The 12,499-nt window shown below is 51.1% G+C and overlaps 1 protein-coding gene across 4 annotated transcripts; it reads right to left on the bottom strand.

Moving 5' to 3' along the window:
- Nucleotides 1–244: 244 nt before the first annotated feature.
- On the bottom strand, nt 245–7,128 carry Men1 (multiple endocrine neoplasia I). 4 transcript variants are annotated; one of them, XM_005384554.2, is made up of 10 exons: nt 6,484–7,128; nt 5,500–5,960; nt 4,442–4,650; nt 4,107–4,235; nt 3,766–3,806; nt 3,607–3,694; nt 2,861–2,997; nt 2,309–2,444; nt 1,727–1,891; nt 245–1,530 (listed from the first exon to the last, which is right to left on the bottom strand). In XM_005384554.2, the coding sequence occupies exons 1-10, from the start codon at nt 6,633–6,635 to the stop codon at nt 1,048–1,050; spliced, it is 2,001 nt and encodes a 666-aa protein (XP_005384611.1). In that variant the 5' UTR covers nt 6,636–7,128; the 3' UTR covers nt 245–1,047. The 4 variants fall into 4 exon arrangements, with proteins under 4 accessions (XP_005384611.1, XP_013369430.1, XP_013369431.1 ...); XM_013513976.1 differs by lacking the exon at nt 6,484–7,128 and adding an exon at nt 6,373–6,469; XM_013513977.1 differs by lacking the exon at nt 6,484–7,128 and adding an exon at nt 6,361–6,466.
- Between the last annotated feature and the right edge of the window lie 5,371 nt (nt 7,129–12,499).

Here is a 12,499-nt window from a genome sequence, read left to right as displayed (position 1 = left end):
CGGTGGCTCCGAGGCCGCGGGGGCGGGGCCACGCTGGAGACGCCCAGCGCCCGATCGGGAGGAGGCGCCCGCGGGACAGGCCCGCTGTGGCACGGGGAAGCCCCGAAGCCAGGCAGAGCTTGGGATGGGTCGCTCCAGGCCACTGGTGCCTCACGCGCTACAGGTGGTGAGCACGAAGTCTAGAGCCGGAGGAAAGAAGGGACTTCCACTGCCCGCCCCGTTTCCCAGATGAAACACGCACACGTGCTTTTTTAACAAAATGTATTCATCTTCCTTGCAACTGAAAAATAAATCTATGTACAAAACAGGAAGCGATCAGCTCCCCCCCAACCCCCTGCAGGTTTCCTCCCAGGTCCCCGAAATGGGCTGACCCTGGGGAGGTTCCCGGAGGGTCGGGAGAGGTCCTGCTCTGATCTGGGGCCAGTTTGGTCAGGAAGGGGCGGGGCCTCGCGTCCCAGCCTCTAGGAGGGGGAGGAAAGGAAGCTGGTTTCCAAATTTCTGCCAGCGGGATTTCAGTACTTTGGGGCAGGGTCCTGGATTCCCAAAGGATGGAATTTCTTAAGCGCAGAAATGTACTCCTGAGCACTGAGTGGGGTCCTCGATTTCCGGACTGAAGGTGGGACTGCTGCTGTTAGCATTAAGGGCGAATCCTCTGCCCTCAGGAATGGGGAGGATCCTTGAGGGACTCCGTCTGGCCTAGGGCTAGCGCTTCCGTTCCGACGTCGGGCCCGAGTTTCCAGGGATTGGGCCTTTAAGCACTGGTGCCTTGGACTGCGGTGAGGTCCCAATTGGCAAGTTGGTATTGTGGGAAATGGACCTATATTCTAAGGACTGAGCGCAGTCCCTGGATTCTGAGCTGGAGCGAATCGTTGGTTCAGGCGCGAGGTAAATCGTCCATAAACTGGGAACTCTGGAGTTCCGGAATACCCTGGGCCCCGGGGAGCTATGGGGCTGGGGACCCGGGCAGCCACGATCCGGCAGGGGAGGGCGGAGCCTGGGTCGGGGCGGAGCCTGGGTCGGGGCTGGCTGTAGGAAGTTCCCAGCAGTTCAAAGGCCTTTGCGCTGCCGCTTGAGGAAAGAGAGAGTGTAGTCGCTGGGCGTGGACACCTTCTGCTTCTTCATCTGCACTTGCGACTGCGCAGTGAGCTGCAGCTTGATAGCGCTCGAGTTGATCTTAGTAGCCACCAGCAGCTCCTTCATGCCCTTCATCTTCTCGCTCTGGAAAGTGAGCACTGGGCCCTCGGGCGGCGGTGACACAGCGGGCGCAGGGACCTGAGCTGCGCTGCCGGCCTCAGGGCCCCGGACAGTGCCTGGGACCATCCCTGGGGGTTTTCGAGGGGGTCCTGACCCCACGCCCTGGCCTGAGCTGGGGCCCTTGTCCAGCGCAGGCTTCTTGGGAGGTGGTGGCTCCTCGGGCTTGGATTCACGCCGAGGTCCCCGCCTCCGGCCCTCCCGAGCTTCCTCTCCCCAGGGCTCCTCCGCTTCTGCGGCTTCAGCATCTCGGCTCACTATGTGCACCTTCTGCCGCACCTGCGGAGGGGACAAGCGGAGAAAAAGGGTGCAGGTCACTGGTTTGAACCCCAGGACCCTGCCACAGCCACCTCATTCTGGGAGGTCTCCTCTCATCTGTACCCAAGGAGGATGAACAGGTGCTGCTCTTGGCTGAAAGGGTCTGACTTCCCTGCGGCCACTGTTACCACCTGCAGTGCCCAGCCCTGCCCCTCACCTGTCCCTCGAAGCGGCCCAAGGACTGCACAAGGAAAGTGGCCCAGCCCACATGCAGCACTGGCGTAGGGCTGCCCTCCTCCCATTTGCAGATGCCGTCGTAGAACCGCAGCAGGTGGGCGAAGCACTCAGGGTCCTGGAGGGCGGATCCCTGGCTCTGGGTGCCCTGGACAGAGGGCGCAAAGGGCACAGGTCGAACCCCCTTATCCCTTAGCAGAGGTACACGCCAGGCCTCCCCATAGGCACAGCCCTGGCCACAGGAGTGTGCATGGGACAGGAGCATTCTTAAAGCCTTCTTCCATTTCCAAAGCCAGTACCCAGACGAGAGGAGGAAGAGGAACATCCTTCACCTCCATAGTGTCTGAGGACCCTGGCCACGAAAGCGACGGGCTTCCACCCCATCTACCTAAGGGCAGGGGCATAATCCCCTACAACACCCTCAGCTCCCTGAAACCCTGCCCATGGCCTTGGCTCTGGACCACTTCCCATGTGCAGTGCTCCATCCTGACCACGCAGTCCCATGTCCTGTGGCAGGGGCCTGCCCAGGTGGGAGGTGGACACCAGCAGCATACTCGCCCTTCACCTGGGTCTGCTCCCCCAGTCGCTCTTCGCCCGCCTCCAGCAAACTGGCTGCCTCCTTTAGCAGGTTGGGGATAACGTCATTGGCCACTTCAAAGAATTCCTTGTAGATCTCCTCATCCTCCCGGCAGTAGTTATAGCTGTGAGAGCATGGGGGGTTGTGGGATCATAGCCATGGTGGGTGGCCCCAGGGCGCTGTGGGAGACGGGGCCAGGTTTCTCCCCTCTGGGCTGGGTGAGCAGCTGGGGTCCTCACTCCTCTGAGATGATGGTGTCTGTGTCACCCAGAGGAAGAGTGAGGGCTGGGTACGGGGCCAGAGGTAGAAGTCTCCTGAAGAATGACAGTGATTAGAAACTGCCAAGGAAGGCAAAAGCACAAGGGTCTGATCAGAGGTCCCTACCTCCTGAATGATGGTGGCCTTGGCTTTGTAGGGATTGAAAGGAAAGGATATAGGGCTTAGGACCAGGTCTCACTACTGGATAAGAATGGTTGGAAACCAGATGGAGAGAGGAAAAGACAGGCTGGAGGCCCTTCAGGGTTGAGTTGGGGTCCTCACTCTTGGATGACAGTGGCCGTGTCTGCCCAGGCCTGCAGGGCTTCACGCACATTGCGATTGCGACAGTGGTAGCCAGCCAGGTACATGTAAGGGTAGATGTGCTCATCTCGGTAGTAGGTCTTGGCTGAGGCAATGCCCTGGGGGGGGGAGGGCAGAGGAGCCTCAGGGAGGCAGCCCCCAGCGGTGTGGGCTGGCACGAGTGCCCCATCGGGTTCCATCCAGGAGGGGTAAAAGGAAGCTCTCAAAGAGTCTTCCCACCTCTCGTCCCTGCCAGCCCCTCTACCCAGTGCTTTTCTCTGGGCCTGCAGGCTGCTTGCTGAGGCTGGGGGCCAACAGCAGAGGCAGGGTTCCCCACGGAACAAAGCTGTTCTGTGGAAGGCAGGAGCCCAAACTTCAATCCCAGGGTAGAGCTCCTTCCCAGGTTTCACACGCACTTTTCTACCTAACATCAAAGACATCCAAGCCCAATCCCCCACCTTGATTCCCACCACGTTAACACCCCCTCCTCAGTGTTCCCACCACATGTGACCTGTTATACACCAGAAGGATAAGAGGCAGCAGAAAATGTAGAGCTGGGGGGATATATCCAGGCCCTGCCAATCATACCCAATCTGGACAGCTTTGCCTACATCGATTATGCACACAGGTGATAATCCCCCAACAAAGTTCTTCTCTCTCATCCCTCTTCTGTCCCCAGAAAGGGGACCCCAGCTACCCCCCCTTTTTGCCTCATGGGAAGACCTCACCTTGTGGTAAAGGGTAAGCGGGTCTGGCCGGCCAGGGGTGGGCTCCAGCTCCTCCAGATCTGCCAGGTTCCCCAGTGCCATGGGGTACCTGGGAAAGAATCGTAAGTCCACAATGCCACCCAGTCCTCTGGCCCTGTTAAGCAACTTCCCCCTACTGACCTTTCCAGATGTCCCAGGTCATACAGCAGCCAGAGCAGCTTCTAGAAACCGAAGAGGAAAATTGTAAGTTGGGGGTGGGGTGTGGGGTGGCCCTAGCAGGCAGAGGTATGGTCCAGGTAAGAAGGACCACAATTCAGGAACCAGCCAGTTAAGGGATCAAAGCTCTTTTATGTCTCCATTTTACTTGCCCAAGAACCCTGGGAAAAGCCAGGCCAGGAATTATCTACCCACTTTACAGGAGAGATGCACAGGGAAGGAAGGTACCCCTGCCCAGGACCCCATAGCAAGTCATATCAGGAGCCTGGCCTGGCTCCCTCCTGACCCTGGGGCCCACCCTTCACCTGCTGTAGCTGCAGCAGCTCCAGGGAGTCAGTGTGCAGGTCAATGGAAGGATTGATAGCACACACCATGAATGCCACCTCCATTTTTCGGTCGCAGCGCATGTATGATCCTTTCAGGTACAGCCAGCTCTTAGAAGGAAAGGACAAGACCAGATGTCCCACCCAGGGCTTGCTTTAGGGAATGACAACAGGAAAGAGGCTCATCTGTCTTCCCCTCTTAAAATATGTAGTTGGTGATGGGAAAAGGGGACTATGACCCAGGGAAATAGAGTCCTGGGGATAATTTAAGACTAGGCACAGTATGACGGAGACAAGGTGGGAAGGGGATACGATACCCGCTCAGCTACACCCGCGTTGACCGTCTGACCCCGGCGGTCCTCGTTGCCTTTGCCATGCCAGGTGACCTCAGCTGTCTGCTCCCCATTAGGCCCAAAAACTACCCAGGCGTGATCCTCAGACAGGGCCAGGTGGACATCCCGAAGACCCAGAGCCTGGCAGGCTCCCACCACAGCAAAGGCTACACCCGAGCTGTCCAGTTTAGTGCCTATGGGAAGGGGAGTAGGTAATGAAAGAAGGTCTTTTGAGCAGGAGGAAGGGGACCACCCTCTCCCACAGCTCCCAAGCCTGTCCATCTCCCATTGCTCACAGCCTCTCCCTCCCCACTTACGACCCAGTTGCCAGCAAGACCTTCCTGGAGCTCCAACATGTCAACCCAACCTCTCCGTCCTTTCCCTTTCTCTGTAATCATTAGGTATTTCTATTAATTCATAAATTTCCCTGTTTTATTGCACTTATTATAGCAGGCACAGCAAAAACAGAGCATCAAGGCCAACACTTTTTCACACAGCCACCAGCACGCTCATTTATCACTGCACTCTCTTCCTGCTAAGCTCAGAAGCAGTCTGATTCCTGCTCAGTATGCCACCACGACTCGATTGCATCAACTGGGCTTGGCACAAAGACATTCTGTGCAAGCCTTGAGATTTAAGCTTCTTGACATCAAGTCCGTGGTCTGTTTCCTTTCAAAAGATTCCCTCGGACATTTCATTTAGCTGTCCCAAATGTAGCCCCTGTTGTCTCCTTGCCCTCCCCTCCCCCATCTGCTACCCCGTCTTGGGTCCCATGCGGGGCTTTGAACCCAGGTATCTCGAATGCAGGACTGGGGTTATGTAGGTTAAAAGATCTGGAGCCAAATGACCAGGTTCCAGTTCCAGCTCTGCATTCTCTAACGGTGGCACCTCACTTCCCCTTTTGGACTCAGTTTCCCCAAATACAAAGGGAAAAATAACATCTGTCCCATTTCACAAAGTATACAAGCGAAAGGGCCCTGTAAGCCACAGTGTTGAGGTGACCCAAGATCCATTCTTGCCCCTGCCACCTGTTAGGTTCCAACCTGTGATGAAGCTGAAGAGGGATTGGATGTGGGCACGGTCCTTGAAGTAGGATCGGCTGAGGCTGTTCCATATAACATCAGAGACCTTCTTCACCAGCTCGCGGCTGGAGACGCCCCCTTCCCGCGGGTAGAGGGACAAGTCGACCGCGCCGCGGATCTGAGCCGTGAAGCGGGCATAGAGGGCAGCGATGATGGACAGGTCAGCCACGGGGAAGAAGGTGAGGCCGCCGGGAGGATCGGGCGCGGGGCTGGGCTGGAAGGAGAGCTCGGGCACGTTGGTGGGGATGACACGGTTGACAGCCAGGAAATGCTCCACGAAGCCCAGAACCAAGGAGAGGAGCACCAGGTCCGGCTCCTCTCGGCCCAGCTCTGCGGCGAACAGGCGCACCACGTCGTCGATGGAGCGCAGCGGGAACAGCGTCTTCTGGGCGGCCTTCAGCCCCATGGCGGCGGGAGGCGGCCTACGACCGAGGCAGGGGACGGGGTTCGGGGAGGGGAGGAGGAAGGTCGGTCTCGGCCCCTGAGCCCCCTCCCTAGCTCGGCTAAGGTTCCACCCCGCCCCCAACTCCTTGCTTCCCCGCCCCCTCCAGCCTCCACTCTGCAGCCGCCCCTCCCCGGTCCGTGCGACAGTCCCACCCCAGCCCGCGCTGGGCCGAGGCGGTAGGGCCTCCGCGTACCCTGCAACCCAGGACCCCCGGCCCGATGGGGGTGTGCCTCAGAATCTCTCCGAGGGCCCCCAAAGGCCGGCCCGCCCCTTCCTAAGACTACACCTCCGGCTCCCTAGAGTCCGCACGGAAGGCGCCCCTAGACCAGCCCCCTTAAATCCAAAGGAGAGTCCTGGCCTTGGTCCCCCGCGCCCACCTCCAGGCTTACATCCCACACAAGGCACCGCGGCACCCGCCGCCTGGAGCCTGCTGGGAAATGGAGTCCCACCCCCTTGAGCCGGACAGCCTGCCGGGAAGTGGAGTCCAGCGCCTGCCCCACCTCGGCCGAGTCTTGAAATGACAGCGCCCGCGTTGGCTGATGGGAGAGTTTGTCCCACGGCTCCCGGCGCCTGCGAGGCAGGGAGACGGGGAAGCCGCGCCCCTTCCCCGAGTCCTCAGGGATTGGTCTTTCGTAGAGGGTCCGCGGTGCATCCTGGGGGTTGTAGTTTGGAGCGTGACGAGGCGCTCTGAGGTGGTTGCTGCGGTTCTCGAGGATTACTTGTTATCGTTGGGCATCATGTGTGGAGAACGGGTACTTTTAAACCGTGCTAGAGTGTAAATGTGTTCAGCCGCTATACTTGGATATTTATCTGTATCTTTTAATCTGTAAACGTGCTTAATACGTGTTTAATAATTTTCCTCTTAACCCACTTGTAAGAATATCTAAAGTTCAAAGAGGACCGTTGAAAGAGTCACTACAGTTATTTGTAATAGGGTAAAGGTTAAGACGAGTTAAATGTATAGTTTTGTACAGCCTAAAATAGATTTCCGGACGTATTTTTGAAGGAAAAAGAGCTGCAGAACAATATGTATGATAGCGTGGTGTTTATATTAACATATTGTTCGTTTGTTTATTCACTAAACAAAAAGATTGTTTCTTGTCCTAGAATAAGATAGGCATTCAATTCTGAGCACGGTGTATATATAGGCAGTGAATAAAATATGATTAAATATCTTTTTTTTTTTTTTTCCGGTACCAGGAATCAGACTCACGACCTTGCGCTTGCCAGGCAGGCGCTTTTGCCGCTGAGCTAAATCCACAGCCCCTCTTCTTCTTTTTTTTAAGACAGGGTCTTGCTATGCAGTTTAGGCTGGCCTTGAGCTCATTTTGTAGCCCAGGCTGGTCTCAAACTCCCAACAATCCTCCTGCCTCAGCCTCCCAAGTGCTGAGATTACAGGCATGAGCCATCGTGCCCGGCTAATATGATTAAATTTCTGCCTTATTTTCTGTACATTTTTTTTTTTTTAGTAAAAATCTGTAACTCAACCAGGTGTGATGGCATACACCTGTAATCTCAGATACTGGAGAGGGACAGGCTGAGGCAGAAAAATTGAGTGTTCAAAACCAGCCTGCACTACATAGTGAGGCCTTGTCTAAAAAATAAAGTGTCAACATTGTGAAAGACTCAAAATGCTGTAAATTAGAAGCTAAAGAGGCAGGATAACTGGACGCAATGTGGTGTTTTAGACTGAATCTGAACAGGAGAAAAAAAATCTGTGGGACAGCTGCTGAATTAGGTGACCAACTATCTCAGTTGGCCCAGGCCTGAGGGGATCCAGGGGACTGGATTTCTATTAAAATCAGTCAAGTCTTGGATGCCTGGAGCCCTGTGGATGAAATTCAAATAAATCTACTGCTTGGATAATAGTTTTTAGTAATTAGTTCTGAGAAATGAACTATGGTTGGGTAAGATGTTAACATTAGGGTAAGGGTATGTGAGAACTTTGTATTATTTTTGAAATTCTTGTAAACATTTAAAATTATTTTAAAATAAATGTTTTGTTTTGTGGTACTGGGAATTGAACTCAAGGCCTTTGTACTGAGTTCCCCCTACCCTTTTTTAAAAATTTGAGACAGAGTCTCACTAAGATGCCCAGCCTGGGCTCGAAATTATGACCCTCCTGCCTTCCAACGTCCTGGAATTACAAGTACTGCCACCATTACTGGCACATTGTGGTTGATATTTATTTTTTAAGACTGCTGCCCTCATTAGGTTTATAGTCTAGTGAGGTAGGGAGACAATAGACACAATAAATAAGTATAGCATATAATCTCATTTTCACAGGGGTGGTTTGTGGGGCTGGGGATTTAGCTCAGCGGCACAGCACCTGCCTGGCAAGCGCAAGGTCATGAGTTTGATTCCCAGTACCGGAAAAACAAACAAACAAACAAAACAACCCACAGGGGTGGTTTGAGATAGTGTCTTACTTTGAGGTTTATGCTGGCCTCCAACCAGCTATACAGCCCAGGCTGGTCTCGAACTTGCCATCTTCTTGCCTCAACCTGCCAAGTGCTGACATTATAGGTATGTGCCATCATACCTAGCTGTAATTTCACTGGATTTTGTTTTTTGGAGACAGGATCTCACTATGTAGTTTGTCCGTTTATTTATTTAAAGATAGGGTCTTGCTATGTAGTTCAGGCTGGCCTTGACCTCACTATGTACCCCCAGTTGGACTTAAACTCTCAATGATCCTCCTGTGTCAGCTTCCCCAGTTCTGGAATTACATGTATGCACTGCCATGCCTGGCTCTCATTGTGGTTTTGTTTTGTTTGCCTTTTTGAGACATCGTTTCACAATGCAGTTCAGACTGGCCATGAACTCACTTTGTAGCCCAGGCTGGCTTTGAACTTGAAAGGATCGTCCTACCTTAGACTCCTGAGTACTTTGATTATGGCATGTGCCACCACACCCAGCCTTATTTATTTATTTTTTGGTAAATTTTTTTGTATTCTTTTTAATTGGTATTTTGTAATATTCACATTAATTTTGGGGAATTGATATATATATCTATGTATGTATATTGGTACTGTGTATAAAACATTTTGGAGCCAGGCATGGTGGCACACGCCTGTAATCTCAGCACTCAGGAAGCTGAGGCAGAAGGATCACCATGAATTTAAGGCCAGTCTGGGCTACACAGTAAGTTCAAGGCCAGCCTGAACTGTAGAGTGAGACCCTGTCTCAACTTCTCCAAAAAAGAACCCTATAAATAGAGCTACCATTTGACCCAGCTATACCTGAAGGAGTTAATTAAAGTCAAAATATTACAGGGATAGCTGCATACTCATGCTTATTTTGGCATACTTTACAAAAGGTGAAATATGGAAGCAGCCTAGGTACCCATTAGTGGGTGAATCGATAAAGGAAAGGTACTATATATATACATAGTGGGGTATTATTCAGCCATAAGGAAGGAAATTATATCAGGAAAATGGAGAACTAGAGTGAAATAACTGAGTAATAAAGAAGTTTTCCCGCCAGGGGTGGTGGTGCACACCTGTAATCCCAGTGCTCAGGAGGCTGAGGCAGGAGGATCCTTGCAAGTTTGAAGCCAGCCTGGGCTACAGAGTGAGCTCAAGGCCAGCCTGAACTGCATAGTGAGACCCTGTCTCAAAAAGACAAAACAAAACAAAACAAAAGATGCTGAAGTAGGGGGTAGCCTAATAGAAGGGGAAGCTTGGATCAGAGGAACTATTCCCTATACTATGGAGGAAATACTACAAAATGAAAAATACAGAAAAGATATGAAGACAAGAAGCAGAGAGGTTTATGAAAAGAAAAAGAAAAAAAAAAAAAAAAAAAAACTCCGTAGGAAAGAGACCAATGAAGAATTCTTGCGTCCACCAGAAACTTAAAAGGCCTCCATTCCCTACTTCCAAAAAGCAGCCTCAGAGGCACCCACCAGCTCTGGTCAAACTTTCAGCTGGATCATGGCTGCCACAAGATGTCAGGAGCCATAGTTCATGATAGAATCATTTCATTTACACTGATATGACTATATTAATAAAAGAAGTAAAAAAATTGAAGAAAAATGTGGGTTATTCTGCAAAGTAACCGGGCTGGGCCCTTCAGAAATGTCAGTATCAACAACAGAGAACAAAATGGGGAGCGAAGTTGCTGGGGACACAGCTTGTTGGGAAAGGGCTAGCATGTGTGCAGCCCTGGGTCTGATCCCCAGCACTACCAAACAAAATGGGTGCTGGAGGAGGGAGTTTTTCCATATTAAAAAGCCAGGTGTGGTGGCACATGCCTGTAATCCCTGCACTCAGGAGGTTGAGGCAAGAGGATCTTTGTAAGTTCAAGGCCAGCCTGGGCTACAAAGTGAGCTCAACGCCAGTCTGAACTTCATAGCAAGACCCTGTCTCCAAAAGACAATAAATAAATAAATAAATAAATAAATAAATAAATAAGCTGAAACTGCAGTTCAGTGCAAAGCTCCTGGGTTCACTCTCCAGAAGAATGTCATGAGACAATTAAAATAGAGATCAAAGTGATGTTTCAATAAGCTAAGGAGGTGATGGCGAACCTTTTAGAGACAAGTGCCCAAACTCCAATCCAATAACCCACTTATTTATCACAAAGCGCCAACACCACACCATAATTAAACCTGAATGTTTGGCTGCTCGGGCAATAGTGGGGCAACTTGACTCGCGTGCCAACAGAGAAGGCCTGCATGCCTGCTGCGGCACACATGCCATAGGTCCGCCACTGCTGAGCTAGGGAATGTGACCAATGACTGACAATTTAGGCAAGACGCCTGGCACAGTTCCTTCTTGCAGCCCTCAGAAGGAACCAACCCTGCCAATACCTTGGTTTTGGACTTCCACCCTTCAGGACCGTGAGACAATGCATTTCTATCATTAAAGTTGCCCATTTTGTTGAAAGTGCACATGCTACCATTCCCAGCTTCCCAGACATTTAAAAAAAATTTGTTAGACATGGTCTCTCACTAAGCCTGCTAAATTATTTATACTGGATTCAAAATTATGATTCTCAAAAAAAAAATTGTGATCCTCTTGCCTCAGCCTCCCAGAGTGCTGGGATTATAGGCATATCCCACCAGGCCTACGTTGGTTTTTTTTTTTTCTTGCAGTGGATCAAACCCAGGGCCTGTGATGCTAAAACAAGCACTCTACTACTGAATTACACCCTGACACCTCTCTGTTTTTTGAAGGAATGATACTGGATTAGGGTCTACCCTCATGGCCTTACTCTTAATAACCTTGTCCTCATCTTAACTAATTACACCTGCAATGACACTATTTCCAAATAAAGTCACTCTCTTGGGTATCTAAGTTAAGACTTCAACATATAAATTTAGGGGAGGAGGTCACAATTCAACCTATAGCAGATTTTTTTCCCCCTGGTACCAGGGATTTAACCCAGAGCTTTTGCAGTGACCTAATTTCCAGCCCATTTTAGATTTAAAAAAAATTTTTTTAGTCTTTTTGAGACAGGGTTTTGCTATACAGTTCAGGTTGGCCTTAAACTCACTTTGTAGCCCAGACTGGCTTCAAAGTCTCAACAATCCTCTTGCCTCAAACTCCTGAGTGCTGGGATTACAGGCGTGCACTACAATATCTGGCAGCTTTTTTTTTTAAAAAACATATTTTACTTTTCATCAGGGCTTTGCAAAGATACCTTGAACTTGAGATCCTCCTGCCTCAGCCACACATGTAGCTAGGGATACAGGCATATGCCAATATGCCTGGCTGGCAGCTCCTTATTCTTAAGAGATCCCTGCTGAAGTATTTAGGTATGCACTTCAGGATGTCTGCAAGTTGTTTCCAAATGGTGTATGAGTCTGTTTTTTTTTTTTTTTTCACTATAATGACTTACTTGAAGATGGGTACTTTATAAAGAAATGGAGTTTATTTAGCTGATATTTTGGAGGCTGAAATTCCAAGCAGCATTGTGCTACCTCTGGCAAGCACCTCCTTGGCTCTGTGACCTCCTGGCAGATGGTATCTTGGGAGCAGGGTGAGGGGAGCTCAGATGGTGAGACAAAGCCAGAGCACAGGAAGGGGCTCTTTCATAACTCCCTCTTTCAAGAACTACCTTAGGGGGCTGGGGATATAGCTCAGCAGCACAGGCACCTGCGTGGCAAGCGCAAGGTCCTGAGTTTGATTCCCGGTACAAAAAAAAAAGACAAAGAACTACCTCAGTCCCTTTTGAGGACAGCATTCCCAATGGCCTAACACACACCCACTATTCCAGACCTCTTTTTTTTTTTTTTGTCTTTTTGAGACAGGGGCTCACTATACAGTTCAGGTTAGCCTTGAACTTACTATGTAGCACAGGCTGGTCTTGAACTCAGTGATCCAACTGCCTTAGCCTCCAGAGTACCGGGTTTATGGGTGCGTGCCACCACACACCCAGCTAGCACCTCCCATGAGATGAGTGTGAGGCTTGGGAGGCAGGTGACTTGCCTGTGACAGCATGGCTACACTGGAATCCATGTGTTCTGACCTCCAGCCTGTGTTCCTACCCAGGCCATAGAATTTCATGGTA

The sequence above is a fragment of the Chinchilla lanigera genome, unplaced genomic scaffold (assembly GCF_000276665.1).
Source record: "Chinchilla lanigera isolate Chin_1 unplaced genomic scaffold, ChiLan1.0 scaffold00021, whole genome shotgun sequence".
Taxonomy (NCBI): Eukaryota; Metazoa; Chordata; class Mammalia; order Rodentia; family Chinchillidae; genus Chinchilla; species Chinchilla lanigera.
This window is presented reverse-complemented; position numbering and strand designations above follow the sequence as displayed.

What these genes read in the sequence shown, in the direction of transcription:
- Men1 (XM_005384554.2), bottom strand. Translation starts at nt 6,635, where the DNA reads ATGCACCGCGGACCCTCTACGAAAGACCAATCCCTGAGGACTCGGGGA. An exon ending in ACGCGGGTGTAGCTGAGCGG is followed by an intron (nt 4,236 to 4,441) that starts GTATCGTATCCC and finishes TTTCCTTCTAAG; the next exon opens with AGCTGGCTGTACCTGAAAGG. An exon ending in GACTGGGGGAGCAGACCCAG is followed by an intron (nt 1,892 to 2,308) that starts GTGAAGGGCGAG and finishes CCCTCTGTCCAG; the next exon opens with GGCACCCAGAGCCAGGGATC.